The sequence below is a fragment of the Lissotriton helveticus genome, chromosome 6 (assembly GCF_964261635.1).
Source record: "Lissotriton helveticus chromosome 6, aLisHel1.1, whole genome shotgun sequence".
Classification (NCBI taxonomy): domain Eukaryota; kingdom Metazoa; phylum Chordata; class Amphibia; order Caudata; family Salamandridae; genus Lissotriton; species Lissotriton helveticus.
This window is the reverse complement of record NC_136067.1, coordinates 226,321,874-226,334,349: the sequence shown is the minus strand read 5'-3', so window position 1 is coordinate 226,334,349 and position 12,476 is coordinate 226,321,874. Positions and strand designations below refer to the sequence as shown.

The following is a 12,476-nucleotide window of genomic DNA, read 5'->3' as shown; positions in this document are numbered from 1 at the left end:
AGACTGCACCAACTGAGTTGGAGGAGGAATCGCCATCGTCCACAAGAACAGCATCAGGGTCTCGACTAGCACAGACGACGCGCTCAGCACCGCCGAACACATGCATTTCCAGATCCACACAGATCCCAACTCCACCCTCAGAGGCACCCTAGTCTACCTACCCAGCGGACCCCGCCCCCAGTTCTGCGACTCCATCGCCGACTTGATCAGCACGCACACCGTGCCCTCCACCGACTACATCCTCCTCGGAGACCTGAACTTTCACCTTGAGAACAACAACTCCACAACCCTGATCGATAACCTCGCCAACCTCGGACAGAGACACCAGCAAGCGGGCCAGCTGGTTCACAGCAGAACTCCTAGATTCCAAGCAAGCCTGCAGGAAGGTAGAGAAGAAATGGCACAGTGAACAAACTCCGGAGAGCCACGCAGCACACAAGGACGCCGTCCGCAACCACCACCACCTCATCAGGGCTGCCAAGACCTCCTTCAAAGACCGCCTCGACAACAACGCACATGACAGCAAGGAGCTCTTCAACATCGTGAAGGAACTCTCTAACCCCAACACCAGCGACATCCCGCCGTCGCAAGCCCTTGCGACTCACTCGCCACCTTCCACAGCAAGGTAGCAGACATCCACGACAGCTTCAACACCCAGACAGCCCCAACAGACAGCAGCACAACAGACCCTCCGCACACCATCGACCACATCCCCTTACTAGCCTGGACCAGCGTGAGCGTCGATGACACCAAGACCATGAGAACAATCCACTCCGGCTCTCCGTCAGACCCATTCACGCACCACGTCTTCAACAAAGCAAGCAACTCCATTGCACCCCACCTACGCAACGTCATCAATCTCTCCCTTGAGACCGCGACCTTCTCAGAGCTGGAAACACGCCGAGATCAACGCCCTACTCAAAAAACCCAAGGCAGACCCAAGAGACCAATAACTTCTGACCCATCTCTCTGTTCCGCTTCCCGGCCAAGGTCAGAGAAAATTGTTAACAGACAGCTAACCCGATACCTCAAAGAGAACAGAATCCTGGACCCTTCCCAGTCAGGGTTCTGCAGCAACCACAGCACCGAGACCGCCCTCATCCCCGCCACCGACATCATGACCCTGCAGCACTCATCTTTCTAGATCTCTCCGTCACCTTCGACACAGTCTGCCACCGCACACTACGCGCACGCCTCCACGCTGCAGGGATCTGAGACAAGGCTCTGGAATGGACCACCTCCTTTCTCTCCGGCAGATCCCAGAGCGTCCGCCTCCCCCCGTTCCGAAGCCTCCGAGATCATCTACGGCATACCCCAAGGATCCTCCCTCAGCCGACACTGTTTAACGTTTACATGGCCCGCTTGCTCACGTCGCCCGACAGCACGACCTCAACATAATCTCCTACGCCGACGACACTCAACTGATCCTCTCCCTCACCAAGGACCCCATCACCGCCAAAGCCAACCTCCATGATGGAATGAAGGCATTCGCCGACTGGATGAAGATCAGCCACCTGAAGCTGAACTCGGACAAGACAGAGGTCCTCATCCTCGGCTCCAACCCATCAGCCTGGGACGACTCTGGTGGCCAACAGCCTGGGGGCAGCCCCGACCCTTTCCGTCCATGCACGCAACCTGGGAATCATTCTCGACTCAACACTCTCAATGACCAAGCAAGTCAACGCCGTCTCCTGCTTCAACTCCCTCCGCATGATCTACAGATGAATCCCAACAGATACAATAAAGACAGTCACCCAGGCCCTCGTCAGCAGCAGTCTCGACTACGGAAACGCCCTCTACGCGGGAGCCCTGACCAAGCTCATCAATCGACTACAACGCATCCAAAACGCCTCAGCACGACTGATTCTCGTACCACGACACGGCCACAGCAACCCCCCACCTGAGAAGCCTGCACTGGCTCCCCGTCAACAAGAGGATATCATTCAAGCTCCTCATCCACGCACACAAGGCACTCCACAAGACTGGCCCAGCCTACCTCAACAGACGGCTCTCCTTCTACACCCCCACCCGCCAGCTACGCTACGCCGACCTCTCACTCGCCACCGTCCCACGCATCCGCAGAACAACCACCGGCGGGAGATCCTTCTCCCACCTCGCCGCCAAGACATGGAACACCCTCCCACTGAGCCTACAACAGACCCAAGACCTGCTGACCTTCAGGAGGACACTAAAGACCTGGCTGTACAATCAGTAGCGCCCCCCCCCCCAGCCCCTTGAGACACTCACGGGTATGTAGTGCACTTAAATGATTGACTGAGAAATAATTTGTGCAGGAGTCTAGAAAATCAGCAACCATTATGTTTTTCTAAGAATACTCAAACCCCTAACAATTTCTACATGTACAAATGTAGCAATTCTACTGCTGCACATTGGTGGTAAGGTGCTTGAGCCTGACACTCCTATCTACATTTTCGTTTGTTTCTGCCAAGTGAAAATACTTTTTATATTTGGAGAAGCCCATTTTGCTACACCCCATCAACATTGGGGTGTTCCCTCCCCTTTATCTCTCATAGGTCATAGTTACTCCTGACCACAATGGGGTAAATCCTTCACTTCTTACAGAGTGGGGTACCAGGGATGTGTTTCTGGAGTGGCAAAGAAACTCAATCCTACATGAGCAGGAATATTGGTGCTTAAAATTCTGCCATACTGTTGATATTTTAACCAGAGCTTTAAGTGGGATGAAAAATCTGGGGGGGGTGTATCTAAAAGAGGCGTGGCCAAAGTAATTATGGTTGTGGCTTGAGAACATGCAAGCTAAAAACCTGTGCTTAGCGTAGTGTGCCACCTGACTTTTTTTTTTGATACTGTTGTTGTACCAGATATATACTACAACAAGTAAGATTACACCTACAACAAGCCAGCACTATTGGCTTTGTCAATGTTTGTTAGTTGCATAAGATAAATAAGTAACAACTATGGCTTTGTTGGATATAATAATGAAAACGCTTCAGTTCTGAATTGATGAGACTGTGAAAGAACTAAAACGATTCTCTTTGAAGATACAAATACAGTGGAGGGTGGCACTGCTGCAGAGTTAAGAATGTTTTTTTCACCCTGATGGGGCATACAAATATGCAGAGCCCGATAGGTACACGTCTCAACAGCGTTTTTTTAGAACTAGGTATTATACTATTCTGAGTCATGAATGCTATATGCTTTAAGCTGCGCAATCAGCTTTCTGGAGTGGGCTAAATCAATGTACTACGCTAGGCAAATTTAACAATACAGTACGCTTGTGCTTAACCAACCCAGCAAAGACGAGGATCGAGTTATGATTTCCTTTCAGTAGCTTTCATATGTATGGTTGCATATGCCTGCATGCGAATCCATAGCAGCCACTTAATGTGCTGACTCCGTGATCCTTCAACTCACTGTTAATTAGGCTAAATGCAACCAGACAAGCATCTTCCCCGTGTAAGAGGAGAAAAATGTAATTAACAGCTCTGTTATGAACGGAAATTTGAATATGTTGTTCGTGGGGGGGATAAAGTAATCTAAGCTGGCAGTTATGAGAAACAAGAAAGAGCAATCCTCATTCACATGAGCACACCTATCATTCTCTCTAAACCTCAGGTGAGAGGTTACAACGAAGTCCATGGCCTTAAAGAGAAAGTTACATCCGATACATGTTTTGGCATGAAGAGTCACAGCGCAGACCCCAAGAACAGTCCAGTTGCTTTCTTTTCATGGCAGCTCCGATCACTGTTTTCCCAGCAAAAAGTCCCGGATTTCTGAAATGCAACAGCTGATTTTCGGTAGATAATATTTTGAATTTCTAACAACTTCTTACTGGATCGGATCATGGTTTACCTTTTTCTTGCTGTGCTTTATTTCTATTCCGTTCTGCGATATTTTGTATAAAAACTGGAAGTAGTGCGAATGTAAATACAGCTAGCACTTTGCATTTCAGGGGGCAGGGTGAATGCAACATTCAGAAGTAGGTCTGTCTTGAAGGGGTGACAGACTTGGCCAGAGCGCCAAGCAAGGCTTCTAAAAAAGCAACTCTGTGCGATTTACGACTTTAGAGAACACCTTAGACTGCACGGAAAATGTCACCAAGCTTTGGGCTAGACGGAGAAAACCCCGAGTGATTCAGCGACGTTTTGCAGTCGTGCGATGTGCCTTGGAAATCCGGAATGTTTGTGGTCAGCTGTAGAATAGAACATCAGTGCATTCTACAATCAAAATTCATGGAGCCCAGCCCCCGCTCGAATGGTTGCTTTACAAATACCAAGCATTTACAATCTTATAGTAGTTAAAAAAAAAAAAAAAATTTTTTAAAACAGAGCGCGGTATCCCTGAAGCGGGCACCGCACTCAGCATGCAAACAAAAAACAAACAAGCATTGGCCTCACGGCAGTAAAAGTAACACTGCGCGGCCGCGAAATGAAATTTAAAAAAAAAAAAACGCAAGTTGTGCGCACGACGGGAAAAAGTGCTGGGCGCCTAATAGTAAGCTGGTGGCCGGCCTGGGTAGCAGTTTTAAGCCACCTACTAAATTTCTCGCATGAGCTGACTCTAGTAGGACCTAAAAGTAGAGGATTGCTGAATGATGCGGAGAGAAGCGGTCTCGGGGGTCCATGGCTTCCTGTAGTTCCTACCAGTCAAAAAGTTTTGAACCACCGCATTAAAGCATCTAGTTTCCAATAGCAACGAACTCTGGCCTGGAAGACATAGGTGGTAAAGGAAAGACATATGGCATGCCATTAAGTATATATAAAGTATTTTATCGTCAAAATAGCAAAGAAGGAATAATCTTTAGAGGATAATTCTCATTGCAGCCGTTTGTGACAAAGTGCAAAAGCAGGTCTTTTAAATATGTTGACAATACCTAGTTAAAATACACAAACGATTAGAAGAAAACGTAGATTTTCAAATGTTAAATACTGATAAAATAAGTATCAGCTAGGTACTGGAAACACGGAAGTGTTGTTAGGAAGTGAACGTTTAAAGTGACTAAATACGAGCTAAATATGCGAAAGAAAACAGCTGAAGACACAGAATCAAAGAAGGAACTAGACAGTCAGACAAAACCCCAAGCCAGACAGACAAATAGAGAGATCGACTAAAATGGACACAGCCGTTATAATCATGGAAAATATTGGTAAACATTAAAATGCAAATAAGGGGAGCTACGGAGTAAAGTGAGTAAAAAGCGCAGCACGGTTATACCAATGTTAAATATAAATACGCATTACAAATGGCAATAATTCGAAAACAAATAACTGATGTTAAAATGCTCTTATGTGAATGGAAAAATTACAAAGAAATACATTCATGCAAACGATACCTGTGTCAAGTTCCAATAAAGAATCCTCTTCCTCTAGTCGTTCTATTCGGGAGTCCTCGTCCGACATCTTTAAGCTGCTTAAGGACTCCTGCATGCGACTTTTGAAAATGTCCTCGTACAAAGCGTGCTCCAGTTGCATTTCAGCTCTGTTGGTCTCAGTTTGTGAAACACGCTCACTCTCGTGGTGTTCTTGATTTTCAAGAGCTCCTTCTATGCAACAGTCCAGCGCCTCTTGGCCAGATTGCTCTTCTAAGATATTTCTGACAACAGGTTTATCAACTTCCTCCAAAACAACATCAGACTGGCATTTAACAGTATTCTTTTCACTAATTAAGTCACCTGCTGCGTCTTCAATCACAAGAATATCCCTTTGTTCGCTTTGAGGCTCAATTTTAGAATTACAAGAACTGATTTCACTTTCCTCCACAAACACTGTATCAGGGATAGGCAAGAAACGCCTTTTTTGGATTAAAACGGAATTTGCTAAAGTATCCTGCATAAAACTAGAGCGTCCTCCTTGCAGTGAATCTGAAGGAGGCCCAACAGTATTACGTACTGGTTCTTTTTGCAAGTCAGGAGCATAAACGGTATCCGGTGAGACTTGGTCAAATTCTTTTTCTTCTTCCAAGTCTCCAACAGAACAACCAGTCTTTGCTACAATCTCAAACGGAACCAGTAGAGCATCATTTACAGTGTTAATTCCATGCAATGTATATGAATCGGGTCCAGCATATTTCAAAGCACTAGTTCCTTCACCCAATAAACTAGCATTTGGTGAGTCCTGAAGATTATAATCTTCTCTGGCCTGTTTGTTAACATAAGCAGGTTCTTCTGGGAGCACCAAGGAAAAAGGAAGTTCACCCACTGCGGCCTCCTTTCTGTTGAAAGAATCGGAGGACAAAACATCAGTTTCTTTTCTCCACAAACATTCACCTGGAACGTCTTGCTCTGGATTAATATATTCTTGGGTCATTTGTCCAACAATGCAAGATGTATCTTTAGGAAGTTGATGGAAAAGGGATGCCATAGTTTCTGTGACATCCACAGAGATTATATTTGGAACATCATGCAAAGTACTTTCTTCTGACAAGGTTTCAGAACCTGGTACAAACCATTTATCAGAACTATCATTTTCTTTCAGCGATTTAGTGATGGAACCATTCTCTGGTGATATTTCATCAGTAACAGGTGAATAAAGTGCTTTATCTTCCAAAGGCTGAGATGAGCATGAATGCTGATCAGTACTCTGGATAGAAATATTTTCTTTAAAATTATATTCAGAGTTGCAGACACGGTCTGTAACTTCAACCGATTGGGGTTGTATCACCAATTGACTTTCATTATTTGTCAGAGATGAACCAACATCTGTTGAGAGTGCAAAAGGAGATAGTACGACCATTGGCATTTCGAGAGTTTCTGTACTGATTCCCTCACTCCCTTGTGTGCACAACTCACTTGGATACCGATGCCAAAAACGCATCTCATTATTCAGGTTTTTTCCATTGCACTCTAGTTTTACGAGTGATAAAGGCACTTCAGAGAGTTCCTCATTTGGCCTGAATTCCATAACAGTCACGTCCAATTTATCTAACACTACAATTTCATTAAAAGCACCAACAGCTTCAGAGGTCCAAAGACCTCTGGCTGCATCAAATCCCCAAAGGCAACATGGAAATGCTTGCACAGGAATTGTTAAAAGATCAGCAGGAATTGCCCTCACTGCTTCTCTGTTGACAGTCTCTTCATTACCATAGTCTACGAATGTAACCATCCAGCGATCTTCAGCAGGACACTTTATAACGGCTCTGTACCATTGTTCATCTTCACTATACTTTACAATGCACGGTTCTCCACTCTGAAATGTAGTATGGTCATCCTTTTGGCCAAGACGATCTCCAGCTTCTTGTACTTTTCTAGCCAAAATATCTATGTCTTCAGTTTCAGCACACTGGCACCAAAAGTAATCAGGACTTTCTACAGTCACTGCGTAAGCTTTTACAATGTCTCCAATTTCGTTAGTTTTCCATTTGTAAAGAGTGTTACCTACATCAGAAACTTTGGAAGAATTAGGCAAAACAGATTTGCTTAAAATATTCACGCAGTCGTGAAACTCAATTTCATTATGGCAGTCGATCTCTTGTGACTGACTTTTTTGCACCAGATCATTTATTAGGTCATTGATTATTATACCCTGGGCATCAAACAGACGAATGTCCCATTTGCCACCATGCAGTTGCACAAACTCACATGCTACCTGTTCAGTTGTTTTTTCAGAAAAGCAACCCACTACTTCTGGTGTCCAAAAAGATGTGCTCTCTATTCCCCAGAGGGAGCAATGAATACTCAATGCAGGAATAGATAATGTATCATGTGGAAGTGCCTTTGTTTCACTGGCATCAATGATTGCAGTGTTTCCATAGTCTATATATTGTACATGAAGTCCATCATACATGCGAGCTTTTAAAAATGCCCGATACCATGAACAGTCATCTGGAAATAATGCACTTACCAAATCTCCTGCCTGCAACCTGCTCTCTTGGAGACTTTCAGTTTCACATGAGCCTTCGTTCAGCTTTTCAGAAATAGTGGCTAATGCAGTGTCATCCTCAACAAACTGTACATAGAAATCAGAAGGGTCATTAATATGAGAAATGTACACTTCTATTTTAAGAGCAGGTACGACATTTTTATGTGGTAGATTGTGCAACTTCCGCTGCGGAAGGTCTGAATTAAAAGTAGGTTTTCCCAGAGTTGATCTGACCGAATCAAAGGCTTTGTTTATATTTGGGGGGAAAAGACCCTGCAGTTTTTGTTTCCCTGATGTGTCAAGTTTATGACAAACCTTTCCTTCTAGAGATTTGTTGGAATTAAGTGATAAACTGTCCCATCCATCACCCTGAGGATGTCTGGACTTCTTTGCAAACTGTTCTTCTTGGGGCAGGCGGTTGGAGAACTCACGATCTTCAGGTTTATTTACAAGTGTTGATTTATTTACAAGGTGATCTTTACATTCTGAAAGTACCTTTTTTTCATCAGCTCTCTTAGCATGGGTTGATAACGTTCTCTCTTCCCTCATTTTCAAGGGTTTCATTTTCTCTGCAGTTGGAATGGACTTCTTTAGGTCTCTGACACAAGCCATACCTAACTTTTCTTTTATTTGTGCATTAATTTGAACAGTGCCATCATAGAGCTCAACTAGCAATTTTCCGTCCACCTCTTTTGCCACAACAATGGCCTTCATACTGTTAGCCAGAACAGCCTTTTCAAACCACATTGCAACTGGCTCTGTAATACCTGTTGGAATATCAGATAATCCACATTTAATAGCTTGCACTGGTGGAAGCAATACATCATATGCATCATCTGGTACAGGGCACAGCTCCTTCTGCAAAACCTTTTCTTTATTACCAAAATCCACAAAAATAACTTCCTGGTTAAGGGTGGTTCCTCTAAGCATCCCTCTGTACCACTGCTCATCGGTGTACTTTGCTAGGCACAGTCCTTGAATAGTTTCGGAGTTGTGTAAATGTTTAGCACTTTTGCCTAGCATATTTACAGTTGAAGATAACTGTTCAAGTGTGCAGGCATTTTTTTCAAGCTGACAGTAAAATTCACATGGTTTTTCTACATGTGTTACAAAAACTTCTTCTTCACTACCTATTTTGATGCCATGCGTCGAATAATAATAAGAGCAAAGGTGGACTGATGGGTCAAGTTGTTGTCTAGGCTTAGCAAATCCATGATCTATTAATTGCTGACATACACTATGAAAAGGTGTAGTAAGATCCACAACATGGAACCGTTCATTATGTAGAGAAGCTACTGCATATATAGTACAATTCAGCTCTATGTGATTAGCATTAACAAATTCTTCAAATGATGCAACTGCTTCATCAATCCAAACAAAGGGTTCATTGCCAATTGGCTGTATTCGGTTATATAAACTGCACTGAAAAGCCTGGGACTTGATCTGAAGGAACTCTCCAGTAATCGATCGGAGATCATTTACAGACACACTTTCCTTATTTCCAAAGTCAACATAGTCTACATCTACATAAGATACTCCTTTAGGCTTTACACCATCCATGCAAACTTCACTTGTAATGACAGCTCTGTACCATTTACCATCTTCAGAATATTTTGCTAGGCATGCTGAGTTATTCCACTCGTATGGAGGAGCACAGTTACTGCAATAGGCCTGAATTCTGGCCATCAGCACTTTGAGTTCTTGGCGAGCTCTGACTATTTGGCACCAAAACATGCCAGGTGTTTCAATGTGCGTCACTTGCACTTCAAATACACTTCCTATATCAAAACTCTGACCTTGAAAACTAGACTCAGGCTTGTCCTTCAAAGGAGGTTTTGGTGGGGTTTTCTGCTTACCAAGGCTTTGTGCGGCAGTGGGATGATTTAACATTATTGTGGACGAAATGAATTGATCATTGCGTTTAGGTGGCTGACCGACAGATAGTTTTCCAAGTACCTCAGTGGGAGCATGGTTTTCAGTATACACCTTTTTTTTTACTACTTGTTTAACCTTACTGGTAATCTTTACAGGATCCTGCACTGGAGCAGGAGGGGAAGGTACAAACTCCTGGTAGATTGCATACCCAGCGTGAGCAATAATCTTGCTTATATTCCTAACTCCTTCTCTAGATTCATCGAGAACTTCAATAACATATTTGTCATCTTCTTTAGCTAGTACATGAATCACAAGCCCCTTATTCAGTACATTCATTTTAAAATAATCAATCGCTGCTTGACTCCATTTATTTTCTTGTGGAATAACATCTGCTAAACAACACCTGATAGCAAAGGGAGGAACGTCTTTAAATTGCAGTTCCAATTCTTTCACATCATACCAGTCAACATCCTCTGTAGCTCCTGTGTCCAAGCAGTAAACTTTCACAATCTTCCCTTGCACTGCCACCACAGTGGCCCGATGGTAGTGAGTGTTAAACTTGATGCAACAGATCTGGCCAGGTTGAGGTTGCATAATTATTTTCTCTACCTTGGACAGCTGAGAATAATGATGGGAGAGGCAGGTCATCAAGTGACTGAACTGCAGGGATTCCTGCTCACCAGCACGAAGCCAAAATTCAGAGGGATCATGGATGGAGTCAATCACAGCATCATAGAAAGCATTTATCTTCAACTCTCGCCTTACGGTGAAAGCCGAGATCTGAGCAGGCTTAGTCGTGGTTGCTTTGTCCTCGTTGGTCACTGGGGAGCTACTCTTGCTGTGACTTCGGGATTTGGATGTTCCTTTCGACGTCTCCACAACACCCACTTCAGAAGCTGAACGTCTCCCAAAAGAGCACGAGTCTCCAGCTTTGGATATGATTGCCCTCTGCTCTGCTGTCTTGGTTCCTTTCTTTTGGGTTGCTACTGTTACAGACTGTGTAGAATCCTGGTGGCTCTTCCGCATCTGGCCCTCACACACAGCCACCTCTTCTGGACGGTGGGCCTGTATACTGTAAAGGCTGTTGAGATCCTGTCCGTCTTGGCTATATAGTGTCACAAAGTACAGATGCTCGTTAGTGTTATAGTACTCGATCCTAGCGTTCACAAGTTTACCCAGGAGGAGCGTGCGAAGTTCATGTATCTGTTTCTGGCTCCAACAACCACTGCTGTTTTCAGAAACTCCAAATAGAGCACAGGCGTAGGTTACTACAGGCATGCGGAAGTACTCAGCCAACAGGGGCCGCAGGCAGGTGCGTGGCACTCGCTCCCTTCGCCCATAATCCACATGGGTGACCTCGGGCATGTCTCGGTCAGCAAATACCTGTCGGAGTAATGTTCGGTACCAACGACCATCAGCTCCACGGGCAGCAAACGGCTGGCCTGGTGTCTCAGGTGCCAATGCACCATGCAGGGCTTGACCCTGCTGTCTGACCTCGTAGTACTGGTACATGCTGTCCGAGAGGCGCTGCACCTCTTGAGAAAGACTGCGCAACTGACAAAAAAGGTGGAAGGGGTCCAGGACCTCGGTGACCAGTACCGGCTCTACCCCGCCAATCTGCAGCAACGGATAGAAGTAGTCCAAAGCTACAGAAGGCTCGGGAACCGTTGCCCGGTGTACAGGTGGCTCTACTTGGGCCGGGCGGACAAAACCCAGCTGAGGCAAGCAAGTCTGATGGAAATCATTATCGGGGACGGTGAGTGCGAGGCCCAGCTCCTGCATTTGACGGTTAAGGGTTTGCACCTCCAGCACCAACAACCGCTGCTGCGGTAACACCTCTCGCACCAGCCCACGTAGCCGCTTGCCCCTCTGAGAGTAGAAGAACTCGGCGGCCGCAGGGCTCCAGCGGTGCCTGTCGGCCGGCGCCAGGTTGGCCAGTACGCAGCAGAGGAGTTCGGGTGCCAGGCGGAGAAAGGGTTCGGGACAGCGTGCCAGGTTCTTAGAGGAAACAGGCCCCGCCGTGCGGCCCTGGTCCAGCAGAAAGACGCTAAGCAGCTCCGGGCCAGGGGGGCTGAGTAGGCGGCAACGGTGCCACTGGCCGCCCATCTCCATAAGGTACCAGTCTCCAAAGCCACCGTGCTCCACGCCGCGGGGTAAGGCTGGCGCCGCAGCCTGCATGTCGGCGCGGAGCCGCTGATACTCGCCGCATTTCTCCTCCAAAGAGCCCCATAGGCGAACCAGCGGCTGCTCAGGGTACAGTTCCACCGAAGAGACTAGCAGGGTCAGTGAGCTGCCCAACAAGGGCTCCCAGGCGGTCGACGACATCATGGCGGAGCGCAACACAAAGCACAGTGCGCGAGCGCCCGCTTTACAAGCCGCCAAGGCTCCGCGTTAAAAAACTCACGTACGGAACGTATTCAGTGACCCCGCGCACATGCGCGCTTAGGTCACCTTCCGTAGAATCGCGGGCGCGTGAAGCTCGGAGAGGACGTATGGGTGCGCAGGGTGCGTAATGGCACTGTTGAGGCAATTGGACGACGAAGTACAGGCAGACAGTGGTGCGAGTAGGTTGACCTCAAGCTATCACTTAAGACACAATGTGTCCAGTGTTGGGGTTTCCTTTACTAGGTTGTTGCGGTTTGGAACTTTAGTAAAAACTTCAACTACCAGGATGCTTTGTTTTGATAAATGACATCGGGAACAGGACATTTTGTCATGTGGTCACATTCAGCTCGAGCAAACACCAGGGTCGGATTGGTA

At 46.0% G+C, this 12,476-nt stretch overlaps 1 protein-coding gene across 14 annotated transcripts in view; it reads right to left on the bottom strand.

The window, feature by feature from the left end:
• Nucleotides 1-12,106, bottom strand: part of TDRD6 (tudor domain containing 6) — a 2,679,339-nt gene extending 2,667,233 nt beyond the window's left edge. For 10 of the 14 annotated variants that reach the window (XM_078647656.1, XM_078647664.1, XM_078647661.1 and 7 more), the window contains exon 1: nt 5,315-12,099. In XM_078647656.1, the coding sequence (XP_078503782.1) occupies nt 5,315-12,044 (6,730 nt within the window). In that variant the 5' untranslated portion in view covers nt 12,045-12,099. Of the gene's footprint in view, nt 1-5,314 lie in introns of all 14 variants that reach the window. The other 4 variants (XM_078647663.1, XM_078647665.1, XM_078647668.1 and 1 more) reach the window with 2 other exon arrangements.
• Between the last annotated feature and the right edge of the window lie 370 nt (nt 12,107-12,476).